Source organism: Pelecanus crispus, chromosome 7 (genome assembly GCF_030463565.1).
Source record: "Pelecanus crispus isolate bPelCri1 chromosome 7, bPelCri1.pri, whole genome shotgun sequence".
NCBI lineage: Eukaryota > Metazoa > Chordata > Aves > Pelecaniformes > Pelecanidae > Pelecanus > Pelecanus crispus.
In genome coordinates this window covers 13,144,466-13,171,475 of record NC_134649.1, presented here as the reverse complement: position 1 = coordinate 13,171,475, position 27,010 = coordinate 13,144,466, and the positions used below count along the sequence as shown (strand labels likewise).

The 27,010-nt window shown below is 40.7% G+C and overlaps 1 protein-coding gene across 4 annotated transcripts; it reads left to right on the top strand.

The window, feature by feature from the left end:
* Positions 1-1,814: 1,814 nt before the first annotated feature.
* SEMA6D (semaphorin 6D) lies at positions 1,815-14,330 on the top strand. 4 transcript variants are annotated; one of them, XM_009491502.2, is made up of 18 exons: positions 1,815-1,923; positions 2,308-2,419; positions 3,015-3,075; positions 3,186-3,248; positions 3,339-3,440; positions 3,661-3,751; positions 4,030-4,149; positions 4,608-4,696; positions 5,459-5,676; positions 5,785-5,916; positions 6,113-6,268; positions 6,352-6,525; positions 7,277-7,417; positions 7,519-7,596; positions 8,444-8,505; positions 8,850-8,906; positions 10,754-10,921; positions 13,027-14,330. In XM_009491502.2, the coding sequence occupies exons 1-18, from the start codon at positions 1,815-1,817 to the stop codon at positions 14,328-14,330; spliced, it is 3,237 nt and encodes a 1,078-aa protein (XP_009489777.2). The 4 variants fall into 4 exon arrangements, with proteins under 4 accessions (XP_009489777.2, XP_075569729.1, XP_075569731.1 ...); XM_075713614.1 differs by lacking the exon at positions 10,754-10,921; XM_075713616.1 differs by lacking the exon at positions 8,850-8,906 and having other exon boundaries at positions 10,754-10,788; positions 13,027-13,032.
* The last annotated feature ends 12,680 nt before the right edge of the window (positions 14,331-27,010 follow it).

Below are 27,010 nucleotides of genomic sequence, written 5' to 3'. Positions count from 1 at the left end.
TATTAATTCCAGTTTGTTTTAAGTTTGCTCATTAGTAATTTAACGCAAGATGCTTCAGCTGAAGAGGCCATGTCAGGACAAGGAAGAGCAGAGGGAAAGTGCCAGGAATCATTAGTGTTTATTAACCACTGCACTCATCAATCTTGACTAAGAGCACAGCCCATTCGTTCTGGACTGGTGGACTGAGATACAGAAATATCATTAACAGTGGAAAAATGCTTCTTTTCAGGTCAGTCTGTAATGGACAGGCATTCAGATAACACCCACACCCCCATCACCAAACATTATCAGCCTTTAAGTTGGTCTCCTCACAGTCCAGCTTGAACTGACAGAGCTCAGCAGCCTTGTGGAAGGAAGAAGCCCTGCCCCTAGCCAGCTGTAGTATCAATTAACAAATACAGTATTTTCATCCCCAGTAAACATTACTGAAAGGTTAAGTGTTGTTATGAAGGGGTTTTTTAATTGCTTTTCAAATTATTAAATGATTAATACTTATGTGCTTTGCTGGATCAGGCCTGGCACTTCGTGCTGGCAACGTGTACATCTCAGAGCAATTCTTGAAACATTAAAATGGAAAGGCTTCTTTTTTTCTGTTTAGACAAAGAGTTTAATAACCAATTTCAGTAACTGAAAGGCATTGAGCTGGTGACTCAAGGCTCTGACCTGTGAATCGGGGCTGAATGAATGCCTCCAAAAGATTGGAGGAGGGAATAGTACTACATTTGCCAGGTTTCTAATGAGAAATATGACCCCTGCCCAGACCACTTGTTGTCATTAAGGATTGCATTTCACTTTGAGATGCGTTTTCTTGCATCCTACCCAAATTGCAACTTGAGTAGTTACATTCTGTTCACTAAAATATCCCTGCGGTTTAATTGGAGAAGTTATGTTTCCCTTCCCCTCTTAAAAGCTTTGTTGTATAATGTTGTGGTGCTATCATAATATGTGCTGTATAATCTATAGAGCACACACACACACCAGAAAAACACCGTGAAAGTCTCCGAAGTTGCTAGCTTTCTACAGTAACAAAAAGAATTAGGGGGAAAGTGGCATCTTGGGAACCCAGTTCAGCATTGTGCCCCCATTTGAGTCTCTTGCCACCCTTGCAAAGCATGTGACAAGCACTGTCACGCTGCAGAGGCAGCATTTTTACTTTGCACTGTGTAAATCACTGCACAAGGCAAAGAATCAAGTGCCTGGTCCTAGACATAAGGTCTTCTGCAGTGAGCACGTTAGGCTTAGTATTGTGGTGGCACAGCCTGGAAACAAGCAATAATTTTAAAACATGGCATGGATGTTCAGACAGATTGTGTGTGTCATGACTTTTTGTGGATAAGATTTAGGTATTTTATGGGGAAAGGGTTTTATTGGATGACATTCAGTGATAGAGGGGGTGGAAAGAGATTGCAGTTTAATTAAAATTCTAATCCCAAGTTTGACAATTTTTCTTGCCAGGTCAGCAGCCTGCATGTTCTGTTTGTGATTCCCGTGCATTAAATGGGCTGACAGTCGTCAGCTTCTTTGGAAACGCCTGTTAATCCAGCTAAAAATTAGCAAACATCAATATGTTTCAGAGCAGCTTTGAGTAGGGATATGTCACGGAGCGGTTTTCCATCTGTGTACGTACAGGAGCCTTTCATAAGCACCAATTTAGTCCACTGCTGCCAGTGCTCAAATACGAACGAAAAAACCCTTCTTGTGCAGTAGGAAGTCACGTTTGCTGTCCTGTGCTGCTGAAATCTCACTGGCATCTTCCTGTTTTCCAGGTAGTTAAACAGGGTTGCCACAAAGGTAGTACTCATCTTTCCCCAGCCATGAGGCTTCCTCTGCTTTGTGCCTCCGTGATACTAATGAGTCTGTCCCAGTGCCGAGCTGTCAGCTTCCCTGAAGATGAGGACCCTATTAACATTGTTGACTACCACTGTAAGTACTCTGCAAATGGTGCTAACCACTAGGGAAAAAGTTTTAATGTGGGTTTGGTGTGGGTTTTGTTTTTTTTTTTTTTTAACACTTGGGAAGTTAAAAAAAAGTCTGTTTCCTTTCAAATTGAAATGTGTTTACTGGCTTTGTATCTTTAATAGAACACTTAATCATTTTCTTAAAAAAGCAATCAGAAATACAGCAATAACTTCAGGAAAAAGAATATTTGCTGACATTAGCCATCTTTTTCTCATTTATATTCAAGACATTACTCAAGGAATTTAGTTTAAACCCTTCTACACCTAGTATATACAGCTAATCAATGCCATATATTGATTCTTTAGCTCTATAATCCTGAGTGATGGTGTAGCCCATTTTTACTTGCAGATTCAAGGCAATATCCAGTATTTAGAGGACGCCCTTCAGGCAATGAATCTCAGCACAGACTGGACTTCCAACTGATGTTAAAAATTCGAGACACACTTTATATCGCTGGCAGGTAATTTTCCTTCACTCAGTTCATTAGATTAAAATTCTTTTCTCTTCTGGTTTTGCATTAATGTGTAAAATTCATTTAGAAAAATCTGTAGAATATGATAAAAATTAGAATTGGGGGAGGACTTCCTAGAGAAATATACCGTATCTATGGCCAGTGCATGAAAATTGGATTTGAAGGCTGCAGTTACTGTAGTTGTGCTAAACCCAGTGATCAGATACTCTTTCCCCTCTTTTATATTACTGCCCTGATAAAAACCTCTCCTGATCATTTTAAACTTGGACTGACACATCAGGGATGTAGGAAGTGAGGATAACACACTTGAATATTTACAGTCTGGATTAGTCTTCAACAGAATGGAAAGACAGAGATGGATAGCTGGACGCTGTAGGTGATATCTAAGGACAACACCAATAAAAATCAAAACTACCCCATGTTGCCCATGACCAACCTTCTCTGATTTGTATTAAACACATAAAATCCATAAGCATTTCATAGAAGTTTCTGGCCTAGCAAAAAAACCCTCTAAAAATAGATTTTAGCTTATCAGAAATAAGGCCAATGAATTTACTTGTGTCTTTTTACTCTTTGCAAACAGGGACCAAGTTTACACCGTAAACTTAAATGAAGTTCCAAAATCAGAAGTTACTCCAAGCAAGGTGAGTAGATACACGTGCTGGCAAGGGACAGTATTTCCTTTGGTTTTAACTTTTTTAAGATCTTGTTGTGGAAAGGAAATCAAATACTCTTTTCTGGTTTGATTTAACAGAAATTAACATGGAGGTCAAGGCAGCAGGACAGAGAGAACTGTGCTATGAAAGGCAAGCATAAAGTAAGTTTAGCACATACATTATAGAAAACCAACACTAATATTTATAATATGTGTGAAGTCTGTGATAAATACATCTTACTCTCTTTTCAGGATGAATGCCATAACTTCATTAAAGTCTTTGTTCCAAGAAATGATGAGATGGTGTTTGTCTGCGGAACAAACGCATTTAACCCTATGTGCAGATACTATCAGGTAAGAATATTGAAAATGTCATTAATCTGTTACTGGTTTTGCTTGCACTAAATATGCTATAGCAAATACATCCAGTGTGATGGGAGAGTGCTTCAAGGTGAAATAAAAACAGACAGAAGCCAATGTGCTGAATTAAGTTTTCTGGAAAGCCAATGTTATCCTTTTGTGCCAGTGTACAAAATAGAAATGACACTATCACCCATTTATTTTTCTTCTCTAGCTGAATACCTTAGAGTATGATGGGGAGGAAATTAGTGGTTTGGCAAGATGCCCATTTGATGCCAGACAAACCAATGTCGCCCTCTTTGCTGGTAAGAACTTCTGCTTGTAATGAGTCTAAATGATTAATGACACCAAAGGAGCTAGAGAGCTTTTAAAGCAAGCACAGGAAAGCTAAAGGTGTCATGGTGCCCCTGCTCTTAAATTTTTTAAAGGGCCTCCAAAGGATTAGAAGCTGACCTGTTAATAAATAGGTTACAGCAACTTTGGGAAAAGTGACAGTGAAGAAATGGGGGGAAAATACAGGCTAGTCAGAATTCTGTAGATTATTAAAGGCCTGTTAATACCACATTTTCAACTTCTGTTTTAGATGGAAAATTGTATTCGGCAACAGTAGCAGATTTCCTGGCAAGTGATGCTGTTATTTATCGCAGCATGGGGGATGGATCTGCCCTAAGAACAATAAAGTATGATTCCAAATGGATAAAAGGTAATTTGGGGGAGTATTTTCCCATACACGTGGCAAATGTCATTTCAGTGGCACAGAGAGTCAGGTAATTCACAGGCAGTGTGCTTTACACGTATGCTACAACGTCAGCATATATGCGGCTTTCAATACAGTATGATTACAATAAGAAAGCAGTTTAATACAAATAAAGCAAAATTTTTGTTAAATACATCAATGAATGAATCTGCAGTAACAAAATACCTTAGCTGAAACGCAATTCCTCTTGAGGCCTTTTTACAGTGCATTAGCCAACATTAAAGACTTCAAGTTCATTTAAGCTCCAGCGCACCCCTTTGTGGACATCCTAAAGTATCTGGAAGACTGGAGCTCATGTTAGCTGGTGCAGACCTGTGGAGACGCCACCAAGTCACACAGCGTAGCGTGTCGTGAGCCGATTGAGTAGTTCTTTGAAGTAACCTTCTCCTTGCTCTTTCTTACAGAACCACACTTCCTCCATGCCATAGAATACGGGAACTACGTTTATTTCTTCTTCCGAGAAATTGCTGTAGAGCACAATAATTTAGGCAAGGTAGGTATTGTCACAGCAAGCTGTCAGGTAGCCATGAGTCGTAGCGGAATGAGATCATCCTAAAACCGTATCAGTAACAAGCACAGTTTGCAGTATGAAGTAGGGACTAGTACAAAGTTTGCAGAGTTTTCCCATCATTATAACTTACAGGGGGGGAAAAAAAAGAATAATAGAACAGTGCATTCTTCAACCAAAAAGTTGTTTCTGTTCTCTATGCCTTGCTGTTAGGCAAGCTCACTACAGGTATCTTTTAGTATTGCTGTTGCCTTAACACTTGCGGCAAGTAATGGAAAATCTGAGGGTTTTTTGATGCTTATTAAAGAAACAAAAGAAAGAAAACAACACAAAAGGAGAGTTTCAAAGAAGTTTCTCTAATGTCCCTGGATATTGAATAATTCAGTCATGCCAGTACAGAGTATAATACTCATGCCTCACCATGGAAGGATATTCTATAATAAATTATTAAATCCTTTACACATGGTTAATTAAAGTCTTTAAATCTCACTAACAATATGATTTGAAGGGAAAAAAGGGCGGGGAGAAGCTGCAGAGTTGCATTTGCTTGGTGATACATTAAGATGCCTGTGCACCACGAGCTAAACACCATTTGCTTTCATCCTTTCTGTGCAGATAAATGGCAGCTTCCTGTTAACAAAATTATCTTTGGTGTTTTATTAACAGCTCAGAAACAAGCATTGTTTCCCTTGCATCTCTCAAGGCTTTCTCCCTTTTTCCTTTTTTTTTTTTTTTTGCCTTTCACAGGCCGTGTATTCCCGTGTGGCACGCATATGCAAAAATGACATGGGGGGGTCCCAAAGAGTCCTGGAAAAACATTGGACATCCTTTCTGAAAGCTCGGCTCAACTGCTCAGTTCCTGGGGATTCATTCTTCTACTTTGATGTTCTGCAGTCTATCACAGACATAATAGAAATCAATGGAGTCCCCACGGTTGTCGGTGTATTCACCACACAGCTTAACAGGTGAGAGATGAGCAACCTTACATCAAAGGTAGTTCTCTGGCTCCATCTTACACCAAGGTCAGTGCCATTGTAGTTTGAGTTCTTGCAACTATTTTTCTAATTTTACAGCATCCCTGGTTCAGCAGTGTGTGCTTTCAGCATGGATGACATCGAGAAAGTCTTCAAAGGGAGATTTAAAGAACAAAAGACTCCTGACTCTGTTTGGACAGCTGTACCCGAAGACAAAGTACCAAAGCCAAGGTAAAAGGTTCTTACTCATGATGCCATAATATTGTTCTTGCAAAGAGCTACCTTAAATCAGCTGCACTCCTGAGCGTCTTGTCGGGTAAAAACCAAAGCAGAGCTTTACACTTCAGCCATCAGGATGCTCATTAGCAGGCTGCCTTCTCTCATTAACTAAAATACCAAGAGGAAAACAATGTTGTTCTCCTTTCAGACCTGGCTGCTGTGCAAAACATGGCCTAGCAGAGGCTTACAAAACTTCCATTGATTTCCCAGACGAAACACTCTCCTTCATCAAATCTCATCCTTTGATGGATTCAGCTGTTCCCTCAGTCATTGAGGAGCCCTGGTTTACCAAAACACGTGTCAGGTATGACACTGTTCAAAAACAACGCATGTGAAAAGGAAAACAAGAAAATGTGCTGTTAATGATGTGCCTTTTGGTCTTGATAGATACAGATTGACAGCAATTGCAGTAGACCACGCTGCTGGACCCTACCAGAACTACACAGTCATATTTGTTGGCTCTGAAGCAGGAGTAGTACTTAAAATCTTGGCAAAGACCAGGCCTTTTTCTTTGAATGACAGCGTATTGCTGGAAGAGATTGAAGCATATAATCATGCAAAGTAAGTATTACCAGAACACCTAAGCTCTTCATCTAGTCCTTGGTACCTAGCTAAAAAAAATTATGGTAAACGAAAACCAGCTCATTATCACCAACATCACCACTTGTTTGTCATTTCACAGTGTTCCTCATGTTGAATAACCTGAAAGTATTTGGTCACTTGCCATTTTGCATGGGTCGAGTGAACAACCTAATTGCACCCCAGTGACGTCAGTGATACAGTCTAATTCTTCTGCAAATACATACACTTCTTCCTGAATATGAAGCGTCAGAACTATCTGCTGCTGTTAAAAAGAAATGATGTGAGCTTGTCTTGAGGGTTTCTCAAGAGTGACCAATACTGTATAAACTACATCTAATCATTTTAAACTTGTTTATTCTGGGGCAAAGAATTTGGGAATGGAAGCGTTCCAATTAGACTCTACAGGCGTCCGATGCAGGACTCCTGTTCTGCTCTGTCGAGATATTTATGCTAACTGAGAGAGCAAAGAAAATGGATTTGGATTTTTTTCCTGCATAGTTCCGTGAAATTGTCACCTAGCCGTAAATAAGAACCAGAAGCTGGCATTTGATAACCCATAGATTTGTTTAGAAATCACTCAGCACAGACTAGTAAGTTAAATTTATATATGTAAAACGTCTCTTTTCAGTATCTACACAGACAATAAATAAATAAAATGTTTGCAGCATAAGCGCTGCACGAAGTACTACAGTTACTAAAATAATGGCCTCCCATTATTTTTGCTGAACAGGTGCAATGCTGAGAGCGAGGAGGACAGAAGAGTCATTTCCCTTCAGCTGGATAGAGACCACCATGCTCTGTTCGTGGCATTCTCCAGCTGCGTCATTAGAATTCCTCTGAGTCGGTGTGAGCGTCACGGGTCATGTAAAAAGTACGGCCCCGTTCCTGAACTCCCCCTTAAAGGAAGGGCACCAACATTTCTTGGGAAGAAAGTAAAAAATGCATGATTTTCTGGGGTTTTTCTCTTGCAAGGGCATGTATTGCTTCACGGGACCCATACTGTGGCTGGTTAGACCATGAGGCATGTGGAAGAGTGACACCAGGAATGCTGTAAGTACTGCTTTTCAAATCAGCCCAGCATCTCTATGTATGCTTTATAGACCACATGAGCTCATATCCTCTGCCTGTTCCCTTGCACTCAATGAATAAATCTCAATTTTTTTAGGGATGGTTTTTCAGTGTACTGTGTATGTAAGAGAACAGAATGCTAAAACCTGACCTAACTCTGCGATCACTAGGTGAAGACGTGCCTTCAGTGGGAGTTTTACATGTGTGTGGTAGGACAAGCCAGACCTGTAGGAAGAGTAGTTGGAAGCAGGAAGGCAAGAAATTGCTGCCTGCAAACCTGAGCAGCTCAGAGAGGACAGTACACAGTATCCCCTCCCAGTCGTGCTCACGGCCAGGGCACGGTCAACTGCAAATACGAAAGCACAGGATTCACAGTGGGAAAAGAGTAAGATTTCGTCTCCACGCTGGAGCTTGGGTGACACATATGCATACCAACGGCATTTTGCGCAAATCAAGTCTGTAATATACAGTGCATTAGCAGCTGTATCTTAAAAGGAGGCCTTTGTAGCAGGCCGGTGCAAACTTTAACTAGTATAATTGGATGGTTGTATCTGAACTGAGAGCACGCCCAATGTAGAAGACACGATGAAGTTGCTGAAAAAAGGGATTTTTTTTTTTTTTCTGTTTCCTGACATAAGCACACATATAGAGTTTTAAAGCCTGGTTATAACTAACTTGTGCATTTTGTAAAACAATTTTTTGGGCCATACTCTAGCTCTTGTATGTGTTTCCATTTGCTGCTTCCAGGAAAAAAAAAAAAAATCACCATTTGTTTCCCTACTAATACTGTTAATTGCAGGTTCTCTTTGTTTGTTTCATACAACCACAGCACCGGAGGGTATGTACAAGATGTCGAATACGGCCACACAGCGCAGCTTGGAGACTGCCATGGTAAGGCATAGTCATTGCTGCTCATTTATTATGTCTCAGCAGTAGTCTGTGGCCACACCTCACTGTGGATGTTAAATTTATGATGAGCTTTTCAGTAACATGATGAACACATCACCTGGTGTTACTGTGAATGTTCACAAAACTGAGCTTTTTGGTCCTGGGTGGCAGAGTTTTGTCTTTCCTTCACCAGTTGACAACTATTTGGGGTCTACAGCAAAGTACTGAAGAATTTATTTTTTGTAACCAGTAATATTTTAGTTTTTATTTTCCATTACTCAGGTTTGAGATCTTTTGCTTTCTTTTTGTTACTTTTTACTGATTACTTGTTCCTTTAATTCTTTTAGAAATTTTGCCTACTACAGCTACACCAGATTACAAAATATTTGGCGACCCAACATCTGGTTAGTTTTTTTTAATTTTTTTGAATTAATGACCTTTACTTTCCTTCAGTTCAGCATTTTCAGCCCTTTTTTCCTTCCTTTTGCACAGTTGGCAATCCTCCATTTTTGTGCTTTTACTCATGTTCCCACTGATGGTAAAGATAGTCAGACTCTTCTCACTCAGCACTTCACCCTGTGTAGCCGCATGTTAACAGCTCATTATTTATTGAGACATCTTTTATTAAAGAGCCTGATTAACATAGATGACATTTTCACTGCACGAAAGTCCACTAAGCTTTACTCTTTGTCCCCAGCCATGCATTTGTGAATGCCCCTATTGGTCATCTCTAGTAGATGAATGGCAGAATTTCATCATCTTCCTCCTTACCTCTCCTTTCCTCTTCTCCTTCTTTCCCAGCAAGCTTTTTGCACAAATACACATTTTCTAAAATGTGTATTTCTATATTTTTGAAATGTTTTAAGTGGTTTGTGCTAATGGAGAAAATTTAACATCACAAACTGTGTAGCTGAATGAGGACCTGTGTAGACAAAGGTGGCTTAGAAAAAGCTTTATGCCTTGTTGTCAGATGGACTTTCGCATCCTTTCCCCTTCAGTGATTTTTCTAATAGTGTTTTCACCGTCAGCCCCTGGTGTTCAGGAAGACAGGACCCAGTGCTCCTCTGTTGAACTCAAAAGCAGAACCTGTGTTGACTTCAACAGGAGCAAGACCGAGCCCTTACTTTCCAGTCTTTGCTCCCTGCACTTGGTCTCTGTTTTCAAACCAAGGGCACATCTCCAACTGACAAATATGAAAATAATCTATTTGTGTGTTAAATTGTAAGAGTGCAACAAGAACATTATTTTGTGTTTTGGTTTCTGATGATATTTGTACTTCTGTAACTTGACAAGAAGTAATGTTTGAGACAAATATTTTCCAGATATATTTACCCATAATGTAAGTTAGAGACTCACTTAGGAAAGCAAAACAAAACAAAACTAAACTGTGTTTCATGGAAATGCTACCTTGCCTGCATGAGTGTTTATCGACTGAATTTTCAAAGTGATATTTTAGGACACAGGTACAACTGAACCTTCTTTTCAAGTCCTGAATGAGTGTGCTTTTGAAGTACATTTCTCAGTCAGATCTCGAGCCATAGACATTCATGCCTAAACCTACTGAGACAGTGAATACAAAATACCTGAGTGTGCAAAGAAGACTTTGGATTGTAAACCAAATTTGATGTGTTTCCTCCTCATGTGCATTTTCACGTAGGCTGTTCGGCAAATGTGCTGCAGAGGAGCCAGAATCTATGCAACATTGTTCCTTAGGAACCATTACAAAATAGAGGTTAAAAACATTCCTTTCATCCCCACCTGTAGAAATGGCTCATTCAGCAGTTCCTGGTATACCATAACAGCACTAATGGAGCTGATCTGGTTTCTCAGGCGTAACCTGTCATGAGTGTGTATCTTTCCAAGTAACTACTTTTTTTTTTTTTTTAAGATGTTGAAAAGGCAGCCAAGTATGTTGTCTCCAGTGAAGAATATAGCAATTAAGTAGAATAAGTTGTGCTTTTCACCTCCACCAGTTGCTTACTTTAACTTTTGCACTGCTTTCATGTTTGACTTCTCTGGCTTTTTGGCTAGCAGCTGTTGATGTTTTAATGTAGTTTTTTCATACTTAAAGTTTTCAATCAATTGATTTTAATCGGCCCTCTGTACTTCTGCAGAGCGTAGGGGGTCACATTTTGCTCTGACGTGTAACTCCCATTAAATACTGTCTCCAGCTATAGCTTAGATGTGCCATGAAACAGTGAGGAAAGCCTGACTGTAATACACATTAATAAAAATCTGTTTGCCACCACAGACATGGAGTTCTCCTCAGCTTCCATTACCACAATGGCAAGTATCCCAGTTATATCACCTAAAGTGATTGGTTCCTGGAAACCTAAAGTGACTGGCTCTCGGAAATTTGTAGTTCAAGATGACCCAAACACTTCTGATTATTCTGATCCATTATCAGGTGTCCCAAAGGGTAAGGCCTTACCAGGGAATACATTGCAGCTGAATGGAAACCTGATAGTCTCAGCATTGTCTAAGGCTTAAATATAACAGTCATGATTGTTGGGCTGTATTTTACACCCATTTCTTGTGAATATGCAGACAGTGCAATCATGTTTTTCATACCTACTTATCCGGTGTACAAAGTGCTGCTCAGAGCTTATAATGGGAAACACAGATAATAAGCTCAGCCTTTTATTCCTGGGGTACTCCAAAGCTCCCATAAAAATCAGTGGGAATTCCGGATGCATGAAAAAACCCTACATTCAAGACTTACCTGTGCCTCTGGTGGTTGTTTTCAACCCAGTCTAGTTTGGATAAGACTATTAGTCCTCATGAATGGTTGCTTACAAGAGCCTCATGGTGTGGGTTTTTTTTCCCCTATTTGGTTTGTGGGTGGGGTTCTTGGGGGGGTGGGGCAGAGGGACACGTAAACGAAAGCACAGCTCCATGACGGATCTGTGCGTTAAATGCGTATCCCAAACTGCCTGCCTGCAGCATGTTTCTGAAGAGTGTGGGTCAGATCTGAGTAAGGATGTGCTGAATTTTTATTCTCTGGATGTGAGCATCAGTTTACAGATGATCTCAGTATATAGAGACACACACACAGGTTTTAAGCTGAACACAAAAAGAAACGTATTCTGCATGTAATTCGTCTTTCTGTAGCTGCTCTTACAGCAACGAAGACTTTAATTCAGTAGAACTATTGCAGTAAACCAAAGAATGAAGAAGCTTCCAATCCCATAACCAAAACTCAACACAAGTCTTCATCAGTACACAGAATAGCCAGGTGACAGACATGTTTGCACAATTCTGTATTTACTGAAAATCTCACCAGCCAAAAACCATTTGTGTTTTATTACCATTCACCAAAACATATCAGGTTTCCTTTCAGCCATTATGGCAGTGCATTTGTCATTTCAATTTGTTGCAGTTATTTTCTGTTTTGCTTTAAGTTTTTGTTCTCATTTGCTCTTGGTTCTGAATCACATTTTGTGTCATAGCTATTAGTGAACTTCACTCATGTTTTCTTTCTTCTTCTGCACAGTGCCATTAAAACCTATAACCCTGAACATTAACTATGTTCAAAGGCCTTGCCTCTAACAAAAGTGAATCTCTTCCTTCCCTCTTGCCCTTTCATTTTAACATCCCTTGGGATAGTTAACAGAATTACTTTCATTAAAAACTAACATTGTCTTAGCTGCAAGATGTCTGTGGTTGCTTTAAAAATCTCAAAAAACCAAGGGGAGCTTGTTAAGACACAAATAAAAAACTAATCCAATATGCAACTTCTTGGTCTAAGCTAAAAGTCTTCTAGATTTTAACATTCTCTAATAACTTAACCTCGCAAGTTGTGGGTTTTTTTAATGTTATGCAAGTATTTATGTTCATTAGTGACCAAAAAAAAGAAAAACTAGTGCTCTAATAGAATGACATACTCTTGAACTTCAAAAATTGTACACTTACTTATATAATGGAAGGTGTGCCACTCCGAGGCTAGCAACCTGTGGATGTATTAGCTTACAAGTTTTGCACCGTATTACATGAATGTAGTTATAACAATGCAGGATGTACATTATACAGTTTTACACAACATTTGCATAATCCTGTCTCTCTTTTGCCTAGTGATTTATGAGTTGGGCAGAAAATTGAGAGAGAAATCCACCCATGAGTTATTAATTGCTGTCTGGCCCAGTAGCACCTTCTAACCTCAATTTTCCAGTAGAAATCATTAGTGTTAATAACATACGGGCCCCTGTTTGTGAGCCTTAAAGGAAATTTGGGGATGGGCTAAACGGAACGTAATATGAGGAGAGAAGCTTTGACAAGCATTCCTCATTATCAAAGAAAATGGGCAGTCTTCATTTAGACTGATCAATGCTCACACAGTCATTTTTATTTATAAAATTATTTGTATTCACCAGTGCTGTGGATTGCAGGATCCAACTGAGTTACGCTAACGCTAGACACGGAGCACTTACAAACACTTAATAGACACTTCCCTGAGGGAGGCTGCCTTCTGAAATGTATCAGTATGAAGTACGTGTAGATTTATGATATACTGCATGTCTTTTGCAGGTGTAAGGTGGGAAGTACAATCAGGAGAGTCCAACCAAATGGTACATATGAATGTCCTAATCACTTGTGTCTTTGCCGCTTTTGTCCTGGGAGCCTTTATTGCGGGAGTGGCCGTTTACTGTTACCGGGATATATTTGTACGGAAATCCAGAAAAATACACAAAGATGCAGAATCGGCTCAGTCCTGTACTGACTCCAGTGGGAGCTTTGCTAAACTGAACGGGCTGTTTGATAGTCCCGTCAAGGAATATCAACAAAACATTGATTCACCCAAACTTTACACAAACCTGTTGACTAGCAGAAAGGAGTTGCCACCAAACGGTGATACGAAGTCCATGATGGTGGACCACAGGGGCCAGCCTCCGGAATTAGCTGCGCTTCCAACTCCTGAATCTACACCAGTTCTTCAACAAAAGACTCTGCAGGCTATGAAAAGTCAGTCGGACAAAGCGCATAGTAACCTCAATGGTTCACGAAAGGAAACCCCATTAAAAAGCCCTCAGTTTTTTCCTTCCAGTCCTCCACCCCACTCTCCTCTAAGTCACGGACATATTCCTAGTGCTATCGTTCTTCCCAATGCTACCCATGATTACAATACGTCTTTCTCAAATTCTAATGCACACAAGGCAGACAAAAAGATGCAACATATTGATCATCCACTTACAAAACCATCCAGCAAAAGAGACCACAGGAGATCTGTTGATTCCAGGAACACCCTGAATGATTTTCTGAAACACTTAAATGAAACTACTAGTAATCCCAAAGCAATTATGGGAGATATTCAAGTGGCCCACCAGACTTTAATGCTGGATCCAATGGGAAATATGTCTGAGATCCCACCTAAGGTTCCCAACAGGGAGGCATCTTTATACTCTCCTCCATCAACTCTTCCAAGAAACAGCCCCACAAAACGAGTGGACGTTCCCACCACTCCTGCAGTACCAATGACCTCTTTGGAAAGGCAGAGAGGTTATCACAAAAATTCTTCGCAGAGGCATTCAATATCTGCCCTTCCTAAAAACTTAAACTCACCAAATGGTGTTTTGTTATCCAGACAGCCTAGTATTAATCGTGGGGGGTACATGCCTCCCACGGCAGGCACAAAGATGGACTACATGCAGGGGACGCCTGTCAGCGTTCACCTCCAGCCTTCCTTGTCCAGGCAAAGCAGTTACACAAGCAACGGCACCCTTCCTCGTACAGGAATAAAGAGGACACCCTCCTTAAAACCTGACGTGCCACCAAAACCCTCATTCGTTCCTCAGACAACTTCAGTCAGACCACTGAACAAATACAGTTACTAGGACATGTCTGTGCTAAAAATGAGCATGACATTGACCTGTACAGGTTGTGAGATGATGATGTGGTAGACACGTAAGACAGAGACTTGCTTGTTATTAAAGAGAACAAAGTGGCCAAAGAAACTGTCTTTACTTCAGCAACATCTGTGTCTTGCCACGTGTAGCTATAAGCAAGACTTCGTGTGCTTGCTGAGAGCAAACACAAAAAAACAAAGGAAAGTGCTGGTCATTACATTTCTTTTGTTTGGAGCTAAGGAGACATGTAGCACAATGGGGTGGGGGCTACTTTACTGTTCTAAATAGCTAAAAAAAAGTTATTGGGAAAAAAAATCAGTAAGCAAATACTTGAAAAATGGGTTCCATTTTAGACTGCCATTAAGCGTGGTCCTTCCCATTAAATGTGAACATTTTAATATGTATGCATTCACCTTGCCTCTTGCACAAATGTCAGAAAATGGTAATGTCTCAATGAATATCTGGGTTAATAATCAATTTGCTGGAATTCAGTCTCTGGCCCAACTGTAGCATTATTATTTTTTTCTCTCCATGTGTGTGGCATTTTGTGCCACAGATAAAGCTGTGCGTGTGCGTGGATGTGCGTGTGTACTGTACACACTAGGATGTACTTAGATTCCCATTGCATCTTTTATGCTATGGAATTGTTTACATTGAGCATGACTGAACAAACAGATGATTCTGCCTTCTGCAGCCCGTTGGGTTCAGTTTGGAGACAGCTAAGGATGAACTGCGCATCTCTGCCAGCCTTCTGAATGGTAACGCCTTGATGAAATAGTCACCCAGTGAAAGAGTGCAGATACGTTTAATTCTTCATAACGCTGTTGTGCTGCTATTGATTCAGAGCTGTGCATTTCAAATCTGGTGTTTTGGGCTGGAACGGGGGAGTTTCACTGTGTTTCCACAGTGCCTCCATCCAATACCTGGACACTGTGAACTTGAGCCCCTGTATGTCTCACTGAGGGCAGCTAATAATCAATTCACTTGGAAAAGGCCTATGTAACTAGAGAAGGTTACATTTTTGTTGCATTTAATAATAGCCTACACGCTGATAGACTTGTCAATAAAAAAGAAGAAACAATTGGCCTGGCAGAAGCAGTCTGTGAAAAACTCAACAGTAGTGCAATCAATTTGTTTTTGTTGTGTAATGTAAGGTTTTTTTTTCCAAAGTCATGCAGGTAATGACAATATTCTGTAAATACTATGTGTGAGTTTACCTGAATCTGTGCATTTTGTGCCTTATTCATGCAAATGATAAACGTACTAAAAAAAAAAAAAATAAATCTGTCAAGTGTTCTCACTATAGCACATATCTCCCGAGTGCCAGTTGTAAAACCTCTCAACAGCACCCAAAAAAAAAAAAAAAAGATAAAAAGCAAAAATAATTAATGGTAACGAAAGGCAGCCTACAATCCAAGAAGACAGCAGCATTAAATCACCTTACCATGATAAACATTCCACTCCAGCTCTCCGAAGGATCAAACAGTTATAATGTGAAATCAAATGAGGTTTCTAGGGTAATGGAACACCTGCTAAAGTTGTGTAAGCTATTTAGTAGGTTTTACTGTATCCACTTGCAGCTGATGTTCAACACAGATGGCTATTTTAGCTTGCAAACTACACACTACCGCATTGTTTATTGAACATAACTATAGAAATAACCATGGCAGAGGAATATTCATGAATTAGTGGGAAAAATAACTGCAATGGGTTTCAGAGATGGTAGAGATTTATGTTATGCCTTTAAAGGGGAGAAAAGGTTAGTCACTGAAAACTGGATCTCTGTTACAGAACAAAGAATAAAGGATAGAAGTAGTCATTTTTTCTTGTAAGGCTGTAAGGGACATTTATTTCCTGAGACCTCTGGATCCAAAAATCAATGATCTCTCTTCCTAAACACTTCTGTCTTGCAACTAAAACACTACAGATTAATAACTATTAAAAATGTACTCAGTTGTCAAAAGACACAAACTGATCGGAATTCACTTTACAAATATTAATTAATACAGACTTGTGTGAAACCGAAAGATAAATGTATGTGAACCCTGATAACCTCCTGTAACATTGTGCTGCCTTGTAGATGGTAATGTGAGTTCTCTCAGTATTTATGTTGAAATTTCTAACATTCAACCTAGTCCTTATTCTGTTAATTTAATAATAAAAGATGCTTTATCCATTTGTGCAAAGGTAAACGCAGATTGTATCTTTTTTAATGGTACGGCATAAAAAAAGTAACCCTTAAATGAAGCTGCTCTATACTATAGAGTACTTTAACATGTATAGATATCTTGTAAACTTGTATTGTGGATGTGTAAATAATACGTTCTTTGGGTTTTTAACACCGCATGTAAAGTCAAAATAAAATATTCCAATGTACTGAGTGTCTGATTTCATTATTAGTGCCGCTAGGTTTAGGTGCATTGTTGGGATTACAGTAGAGGAAAAGCTCTGCTTGCCTGTAATAGCTCTGTGAAGAAGGCACAGAGGCGACCTCTCATCAGCCTCACAGGGGACTGGCAGAGGCGGACGCTGACGCACGCGGGTGTCCTTCCGTTTTCATTGCAGCCACGTGGACGTGCATGTTTGCGGGAGAGTGGTCGTCTGTAGATGACTCAGCCTCCTGAGTTAAATCTAAAACGTCAAAGTAACTGGCATGCAGTGGTGGAGTGTGGTACAGAGTCAGGGTTGCCCGTGTGACACACCGACAAGATGCACTGAATTTGAAAATACGTAATATACGCCCATATGAAGCCTTCAGTGGAGCTTGATCCAGCTTTCAGCTGGGCTCTGGTTCCGCGAACCTTTCTTGTTAAGGTTAATAAAAAAATACCAGTTTTTGTGCAAATACAGTACAGTTTTGAAAGAAGATAGTGTGCTCCTTCTACAATGTAGGCATAAAAAAAGATAGTGATCATTCCTGGCAAAATTAATTGCAGATCCTACATAGCAGGACATTCCTAAATACTTACTAATGCTTAACAATTGAAATTCACCTTTCAGGCAGACAATAAAGCCCAACAGAAATACACATGCCGCATATTTACTATGTGCCAACATCACGCATTTTTAAAATAATCGGGGTAATTTAGTATCAGAAAACAAATATAACGTATTCTTTTAATTAAAAGTTGATTTTAGATAATGGATACAAATGATTTGTTACGAGATTATGCTGTCAAGGTATTAACAATTTGAAATTACTGTGCATGTTAGAACAACACAATGGCACCTAGTTGTATCTTACTAAAAAAAAAAAAAAAGTTTAAAGGGAAAAGAAACATGGTACTAAAGAAAAAAGAAATCCCAAACCTATAGTGGCTTAAGATGTATTTTTTTCTAGTGCAGAAGCAAATTTAGATTTTTTTTTTTTTTATGTGGATTTTTTCATTGGATGTCTTTCTATATGAAATGAAGAGTCAAACACATATAGCTGTCATATGCTGCAAACCTGTGCTGCTTTTCCACTTTAAAATCAACTATGCCTTTGACATGGAAGTGTCAGCCAGTATGGCTACAGGTGCTCCCCCTGTGAAGGGGCGGTACCTTTTGAAGCACACCTACTTGAATAATTTTCAGTCAGGCATTAAGGGTCATAATGAGAAATTGCAAATAGTTCTTTTAGTGGCATATACAAGTGCAGCTACAACACAAATGATGGAATATTTTTGTTCAGAAAAACATCTGTATTTATTCTATCTAAAAGGTGTCAAGTGTCCATTTTCCACAGTTACTTGTTTTGGTCTTATTGAACCAGCCTTCACTTAACCAGAGTGATGTGGCAGCTGGCTGGGGCTAGCCAGGCAATCGTCTCTCGCAACATGCTCTGCAGGGCTACGTGGTGGGTGCAAACACCACAGAAGTATATGAAAACAAATGATCACCATTTGTTAGAAAAATAAGTACAAGAAAAAAAACTCTCTCTTTACTAACAGAGGGAGCATGACAGCCACAGACTAACCAGCCACAACAGCAGCTTTTAAACTGCTTTGTCTTTAATGATGATGATGCCAAAGCAGCCACCTACAGATGCCCCATTCTGAAAGGGAACTGCAACAATAAGGAAAAGCTTAGCAAGAAAAGAAATGAAAGCAATTTCAGTTTTTCTCCTCAGATGCTCTCCTGGGTCAGTTGGTTGGTTTTAAGCATCCTAAAGTCTCTCTTGAAGAACAATCCGTAGCTGATGAGCGCACGAAGGGTGCTTGATGCCGGCGGGCATGCTTGCAAGGGGAGGTCCCAGGCCCAGAGCACGGAGTTGGCCTGAGCGCTCGGGGCTGCAGAGAGGTGTGGACGTGTGAAGGCAGAGGAGAGGCTCCGGCTTATCTCTGGTTTTCTTTGGTTTTTGTAGAAAAAATATAAATAATTTTTAACAGAACAAGTAAAAAAGACAAAAGAAAAAAAGGGCTGCAGGCCCATAGTAGCAAGATGATTGCAAGAAAACCAATTTGTAAAGCCGTGAGTAGTTATCTGTGTGACTGTGCTGCCAGCACAAACCTATGGCCTTTTAAATTGGGGTCTTAAAGTAATCAGAGTAGTTACAAAAATCAGGATGCCTCTGTCTTAGTGCCGGCTTGCTAATGACTCACTCTGTGACCCTGGGAAGATTATGCAGGGTTTATTCAATATAATGGATGCTCAGAAGGCAGTGTTCTTAGTTGGAATAAGTGCAGTTGGTCGGCTTGTAACGTTTTCCACTTATGAAGGTTTCCTTATTTTTCCTTCTCCCTCTGTGATTCTGAGCACCAGCAAGGACATCTTGCAGGTAAACACAGGGAAAGAGAACTCCCTTCCCATCTGGGAAAGGTCAGTATTTTCAGGAGTGGGGAGGAGTTGGCTGGTATTTCCCCAGGTGCCTATTAATTTCATGGGATGAAAAAATATTTTTTAAAAATTGATCGTGACAAAATACCTCATAAATGCAGCATCTGGACTTCAGCTGGGATTTGCAAGCTTTTCATATAAAAAGCAGTACCAGGAGACCAACCTACCAAGACTGCATTTGTTGTTCAAATGTCATCATAGCACAGTATGAAAGAGCAAGACACCAAAGGATTTGGGAGGAAAAAAAACATTAAATATTTAATTAGATTCAGCTTTGCTCAGAGAACTAGAGATTCTCGCCTTTTTGTTCAATCGTACTAAAGTGCAACTGGTGTGAGGGCCTGACTCTGGACCAGCCTTTGCTGCCTGTCTGCAAACATTTTTGTAGACATATTGCATTGGCCTGACACACATCTGAAATTATAATCTGTCCTGAACTCTCGACTGAGAAACCATTTCTACTGTGCCTGAAATGAAATTTATTGGAAGCTCTGATTTTATTAGTGCATTCTGAATTCATCCGATGACCTGATTTATGGTCTGCTTGCTTGCTCTTTTCCTACAGTCACCAACTACTTTTCTGAGCTCTGCTCATTAAAATTGTAACTGGGTCCAAGTCTGTGTCCTACAGTGAAGGCTGCTGACCAGAGCGGAGATGCCAGAGGGTGACCATGTTTAGGTACAGTTTGAGAATTCCTTGGGCTGCAACGGTGACGCTGCGTCCTCTTTGCCAGGCTGGTGCCCCTGCCCTTCATGTCAGCCAGGAAGAAAGAGTGTTGCTCAAGCTCCTGAAATACTTTAAGGGTAGGTAGGAGAAGAAAATCTACCACATGGACAAGCTGTCCTGACCATTTTCAGGAATGGTCCCCATCTGTCAACAAAAAGGAAGTTTACAGCAGGAAAACTTGAATCACCGAAAAAAAAACCCACCAACCCCAAAACTGACCTGCACACATCTTGCTGTCCTTGGTTTGCGAATCACAGGCTGTTTTTCCAGGGCAGAGTCCCACTGACTTGCACAAAAATGAGCAAAGAATAACAGTTCTCAATAAAGAGATTCTGCAGGATCATACCTGGCTGTAATAGCTGTTTTGTAACTTTTTCCAGTAGCTGACCTTAAACATTGGCAAAGGCAGGCCATGAGCTAACTGGTTTGCTTCTGTAGCTGTGTGACAGCCTTTAACATATGTCTATTCCTGCACAGAAATGGATGGCTGCCTAGTAAGAGAAGAAAGGTGGCAACTGGCTTTTAATTTGGGTCACTTCAAGCACAGGCTTATTTCTCAAATCTTTGATTTACAATACTGGCCTCACATAAGGAAAAAATAATCAAAAGTAGATCAGAGCAGATGAATCATGAAAGCAATGCACAAGCTAGCTGTACCTTCCCTTTCTGTGCAATGAGTATCCATCTGATTACTCTGATTTCCTCAGGAATACATGTTGGTCAATTAACAGCTTGAGATTTTTTTTGTTACGGACTAATGGCAAATTTTTATAATCAGGCCGTGCTGTATAACCGTGAATGGCTATTAGTCACAGGTTATTGTGCCTGGCCAACGATTAGATGAGCGAGAAGCACTTCCAATATTAATGCTGCATGTGAGAATTGATTTCTGTGAAAGCTTGTGCGCGCAGCTCTGACATTCAGTCTCTGTCACTGTTAGCGCGGGTGAAATACTGACTCCATCGAATGAGATGGCAGAGCTGCATGGGGCCAGGCCTTCGCCCTCAATCACTCAGACGTTCCCAGAAAGCAAATGCTACGGAGGTGTGAGCAAGGCCAAAGCAAAATGGGATGCACATCTGCAGGAAAGCATTTGCTGTAACAGGATGCAGCCCCAACATCATCTCTGGCCACGTTTGTTTGATAAGGAGATCAAAGCTTCAGCGTAAGAAAAATGCCTCTGCAGGAATGGTCTGCTTTTTCTGTTTTTCTGAGGGTTTTCCAGCAGGTACTGCAATGCGAGCTGAAGAGGCTTGCTTAGGCCAGCTGACACTTTGTGTGTGGAGTCCTCTTGCCATACCCGGACCACAGTGTATGCAGTTCTAAGTTTGCGTGGTTTTAAATTCACTAGAAAAGCCCATCGTTATTACACTCAGCTGGGACATAAGGCACCCAACTCCCAGGCACAAGAGAAAAGCTATATAAAGGCACCCACTGAGCACACTGAGACTATCCTGTGGGGAGCTGCTTGTGCTAATGGAAGCAGAAGAGGGTGTTTTGTGGCGTTTGGTTCACTTCTATTGGTAACACTCAAGTAAGGGGTATCAAAATCACAGAATCACAGAATGGTTGAGGTTGGAAGGGACCTCTGGGGATCATGTGGTCCAACTCCCTTGCTCAAGCAGGGCCACCTGGAGCTACTCAAGCATTCAGGAAATCACTGAGCTGCATGAGGACCCTGAACTGAAAGACAGTAAAAGTGATTACTCATGCTTAAAATCCTTTCTAGGACAACTTTCATATTAAGCAGGTCTTTTTGCCTAAAGGTGAAGTCCTCCTTCTACCCAGACTGAGGTGAGTTTGGATATCTGACTACTATTTTTACTGCAGCACTTATTTCTCTTTGACAAGCATAGAGTGCACATCTCAGTCCTTCACTGTTCAGATCCCAGAGGATATCAGCTGATCCTAATGCACAACGTACCACTCTCCATGCAAGTCTTTCATCTGAAGTGACATCATGATCAAAGGCGAGGTTATACGGAGTGCAACATACTGTGAGAAAAAGTCACATGATATTTCAGAGCTGCTTCATTACTGGGATGGATAGTTCAGAAAGCGCTTGAAAATTACATTTTACTGTACATGATATGTTCCATATTACAAGCCTTCCTTGCTCATTCCTGCTGCTTCAGTTAAACTGCACTACTTGGTAAAAGGCTGGATTTTCTCTGCCACAGGAACAAAACTCCAGGTAGAATTTCTCCCCATACTCTGAGGGAGAGGATATGCCTCAAAAGGCTCTAACTCCGTAAGATATTCCAGGCCAGGAGGGACAAAATATCACATAGGACACAAAGCAAGATCAGTTGCCAAAAATATACTTTTTGTCATATTTCAGACTAAAACCACTTAGAAACCTGTCATCTCAATTTGATGGGGGCGGAGCAGAGAGAAAATGTTTGGCCTGAAACTGGTTGACAGAATGGACAGCTTTATGATGTTGGCTTCTAACAAAATCTTGCACAAATGCCACACAGCTAACAATGTCAGCAGTTTCTATCTAAATCCAGTACTGGATTTTTTTTATACTCCTCCTTGCATTCTCTACAACATACTTTAACTTGTCCTGCACAGGACAATAACTAACCTGTCTTAAAGCCTTGCTTTGGTTTTTAGTGCTCATTTGTTTTTTCATAAAGTCCTTCCAATGAAGGCTTCTCTCTTTCTGCTGCTTCACAGGATATTCTAGCCCCACTCCCCTCTGCTTCAGATGCAAGGTCAAGTCAGGGTCAGAGGAGCCCAGCTTCAACAAGTCAGACTGCACCTTTGTTATGGCACCCAAACTCACCCCCAAGCTTGTCACAGTGTGAATGACAAGACACAATCTTCTCCAGGATGGTTCTCTGTTTCCTATTGAGCACAGGCTCCTCCATCCCATCAATGTAACTTGGCTGTTGACATTTGTACCTCTGAAAATTTCCCCAGATCTCTATCAAATGCCCATAACGCTTGTCCATAACAGGGTCAGGGAGAGCAGTGGGGAGGCAGACCCACACCAAACCAGGCATCTCAAAGCAAGTCTGGAAAACCAACAGAAACCAGCAGGAGATACATGTCTAAATACCACTCATGCCTTTGAAAATCCCCTCAGCTGTTAGGCCCATTTAATCCTTGCTCTCTGTTCAGACATTAACAAAGACGCCAGCTATGATGTGTATCATTCACCCTGTAGGCACAGGGAAGAACCATGGCATCTCTGGAAAGCATACCAAATTCCCTAATTCCAACCTGAAGAAGCTACACACACCAACTAGCTAACACCTCATGATGAAGACAGGGTTTCAACCAATAACCACAGACCTATGAAGTCCCTGATACCTTATTTAAGTATTTCTGAACTATCCAAATTTGCAGAATGTGTTTTCATTAGGGGGATTATTCTCCTAGTTGGGCTGCTTTGCTGTTATGGCTGCTGTTTTAAAATAAAGCAATTCTGGAATACTAATAAGTCTATGTGGATTTTTTCCCCAAGAATATTACAAAGTTGACATTAAATGCACTAGCCTGAACTCAGTTTCTGTCTGATTTAATAAATTTATGCCAGCCAACCAGCAATATTTTTTTTTTTTTAATTAACCCTGGAGGTTAAATGGAAGTTTACTAAAATCAGAATATGTTAAATGAATAATTTCTCTTGGCTTCTTTCAGGAAGTCTCTCTCTTACCCCAATAATCAGTTCAGCTGCAAAGAGATCAATAAGGTCTTTCAATTCAGTGAGTAGAAGGCATACATTAAAAAGTTGGTAACAAACCTGATAGACTGGAGAAGATATTACAGCCTATTATGGGGTTTTTTGACATTAAATCTATCTGCTAAAAATTCTTGAGAAAAGGTTACTGCCCATACACTAATGTTGCCAAATGGAATAATTTGTTAGCGTTGCCTGAGAAGATTTCCTGGCATTTATCCACAAACACAAGTCTTGTCTGTTAAATCCTCATTACACGGGAAACCAGACTTTTAATCCTGAAACCAAAAATAGCTTCAGAAGCCAACCATTGTTGGGCCTTCCATCCCATAAATGGACAAAGCAGGTTATGATTTTCCAGACTACAAAATTCCAGTTAAGAATCCTTCCCTTCCCCATTAAGGAGACTCCCAACTTAACAGCTCACCAGGTATGGTGTGCAAAGCCCCAGATACACTGCACGTACTTCTTTGACACTTTTGTTAGGAAGCTGTCTCCACATAGCAACTGGGTTTGGTTAGCCCCAGGAGTGGTCGCTTAAGACAGTTCAGTGCAGGTTACGCTTGTGAGCAAAGACTAAATTCAAGGTGATTTAGTGTCAGTCTCACTGAAATACATGGAACAGTATAAAACCCTCCAGTTATATCCTCTTTTTGGCTGTAATTACACTGATACTTTTAGATCATTAAATATAGCCATCATCATAGTTCTATCAATCTCTTAAGCCAAAGATGCAGACTCACAAAGAAAAGGAGTGAGTTTTTAAGAGAGTCAAACTGTAACAAGTACTCAATGACAGTGTCCACGGCAGCGCACCAGAGCTTAGCTACGCAGCTCCCAGCGGAGCGGCAAGTGTTTCTACATCCGTTGCAGGAGGCAGAGCTAATGTGTGAGAAGAATTTCATGCTGCAGAATCCCCTCCATGGATTTAAACCCTCAGAGAGAGATGTCTTGGTTTATTCCCATGATATTTCTGTAGAACAGAAATCACCTGGCAAATTACTTCTGGTCATGTTTGGCAGGGATTTACCAGCAGTGGTTCAGTTCTCATCACAGTCTCAGTTTTCCTCAGTGGCCCCATTTTGTTCTTGTTAAGTAAACAAGACCAGCACTCAGAAAAGTGCTCAAAGTAAAGCACTTCATATTAGGTGCCTGACTGAAATAAGCATTTCAATTAGTTTCATTAAGGAAGTTATTACTTGTTAATTGAATAGCAACAGACTGCTAAGGATCACATTGAGGTCTAATAAGTATGTAAGAGCAAAATCTACTCTTCATGTAATTCCATCAGCAATAAACTAGTGTAATTAGCTTCTTACTAACAAACTTAAATTGTGGGGAATGTTGAGGCAGATAATTGGCACTTAGGAAGATACCTATAGTAAGTTAGTGCGGTATCAATTAACACACTTACAAAATGTCAGTTTAAACTCCAAACAAATAGTTGATACCAATGGGCTGTGGGTTACTTGGTTAAATGCTATTTAAATGCTTAAACTTTCATGTTCAGAAAAAATGAAAACAAGTCCTCTCACTGTGCTTTTTAAAAATTATTACATTTCCAGGTGTATAACCTATGGATTACCTGCATTATAACCATTGTTGATTGATTATCATCAATAAGGACTCTGGGTGCAGGCCATGCATGCTGACACACATGGATGATTCAAGAACTTGTTTGCCCAGGCTGCTGTCTGGGCTGCTCAGGAGCCTGCTTGCCTCTGACCCCTCACTCCCTCACACTGTGTGCAGGTTATTTAGCAACTTATTGTCATTGTTACAGAATCATAGAATTCTACTCATCGAATTGAAAGACCTTATTGATCTCTTTGCAGCTGAACTGATTGTTGGGGTAAGAGAGAGACTTCCTGACAGAAGCCAAGAGAAATTATTCATTTAACATATTCTGATTTTAGTAAACTTCCAGTTAACCTCCAGGGTTAATTAAAAAAAAAAAAAAAATATTGCTGGTTGGCTGGCATAAATTTATTAAATCAGACAGAAACTGAGTTCAGGCTAGTGCATTTAATGTCAACTTCCAGAATTGTATTTCTAAAGGAGTACGAGTCATCTGAGCACCAGCTAATCCCTACTCCTTGCACTTCAGCGGACAACAACCACAGGACCTCCACCCCCTTTCCAGTTTGATCAAGTTAAAGTTCATACCTCATGACTGTGAAGTCTCATTTTATACATGAAGAATCCGAGGCACCAAAGCAGTAACTTTTGCCCAAAGGACCAGAAAGATCACAGTAGCTCTGGGATCAATTCTTTCTCCAAGAGCTAGTACATATGATACCTTGATATGCCATTTGGACTCCATAACCAACCTGAGCTGATGGAAAAAGGTAAACACCAGTAATTGTCTGGTCAGGACAAGCAGCAACAGAACCGACCTTTGTGCCTCTACTCCTGTGATCTTATCACAGCTCCGTCTCTTCCTCCAAATATTCTCCAGATGTTCTGGAAAGGCTCTGCCTCCCTGTTTGAAATGGAAATCCCTCTGCTCTCTCTTTGACTTAACATGCAGTTTGGCTGCAGGAAATTAAACATTTTGCAATGGCACGGAACTTATGGAGGACTTCTGCTTGTATGCAAAGCCTGAGCCTTTGCGCCCAACGGAGGCCTTGGGAGCAGCAGGAGGAGAGGAAGGTAAGAAATGCACACTTCGGGGAGCAGAGCCAGCTCTTGGTAGCAAAGGGAATGGACTGGAGCTTCAGTGAAGGTGTTTGGAGAGGAGGCAGAGGCACGGAGGTGGGACGCTGCCAGGGCAGAAACCAGGCAGGAGAACTGAGGGCAGCAGGTGAGAGTCCCCAGCTGGACACACCAGGGTGTGGGGCAGGCAAGGCAGACGGGAAGGGGAATGCAGGGCTGGGGTCTGAGCCTGGGCAAGAAGGGCAGGAGGGCCAGGAAGCGGGAAGCTATTGGCAAGGGCAGTACTTGCCATTTTAAGGGTATCTGTGCAAACCAATTTTAGAAACTTCTATTTTAAAACACGTTCACCCCTCCCCCTTCCCCACACAGAGAAACACACTGATCCATCATGTGGAAATACTTCAGACTCATCCTTTTAAAAAAATTGACAGCATATCCCTGTCAGCTAGGAGTGTGATTTTTTTTTTCAGCTATGCCAGCAAAAGCCCTAATGTAGACACAGCTGTAATATGAGCAAAAGGGGGAAAAAAAGTTTCTTTTTGCCAATACAGCTTCTTTTGCTCAGGCAACTGATACAAGCTATATTTTTTGCAGGCTTTTTCCTAGTGTAAGCTTCTGCACTCTGAGTGACTGCACTGTCAGTGCAGCTATGCACTAGGTTTGAAAAAGGTGTCCACAAGGCCTTAAATTGTGTTGGAAAAAAGGACAGCACCTAGCACTGTGAAATCCTGTCAGTGCCTGGAGCTCGTAGGTATGGATGCAATAAAAATACAAAAT

What these genes read in the sequence shown, in the direction of transcription:
- SEMA6D (XM_009491502.2), top strand. Translation starts at nt 1,815, where the DNA reads ATGAGGCTTCCTCTGCTTTGTGCCTCCGTGATACTAATGAGTCTGTCC. An exon ending in CTATGAAAGGCAAGCATAAA is followed by an intron (nt 3,249 to 3,338) that starts GTAAGTTTAGCA and finishes CTCTCTTTTCAG; the next exon opens with GATGAATGCCATAACTTCAT. An exon ending in ATTATCAGGTGTCCCAAAGG is followed by an intron (nt 10,922 to 13,026) that starts GTAAGGCCTTAC and finishes TGTCTTTTGCAG; the next exon opens with GTGTAAGGTGGGAAGTACAA.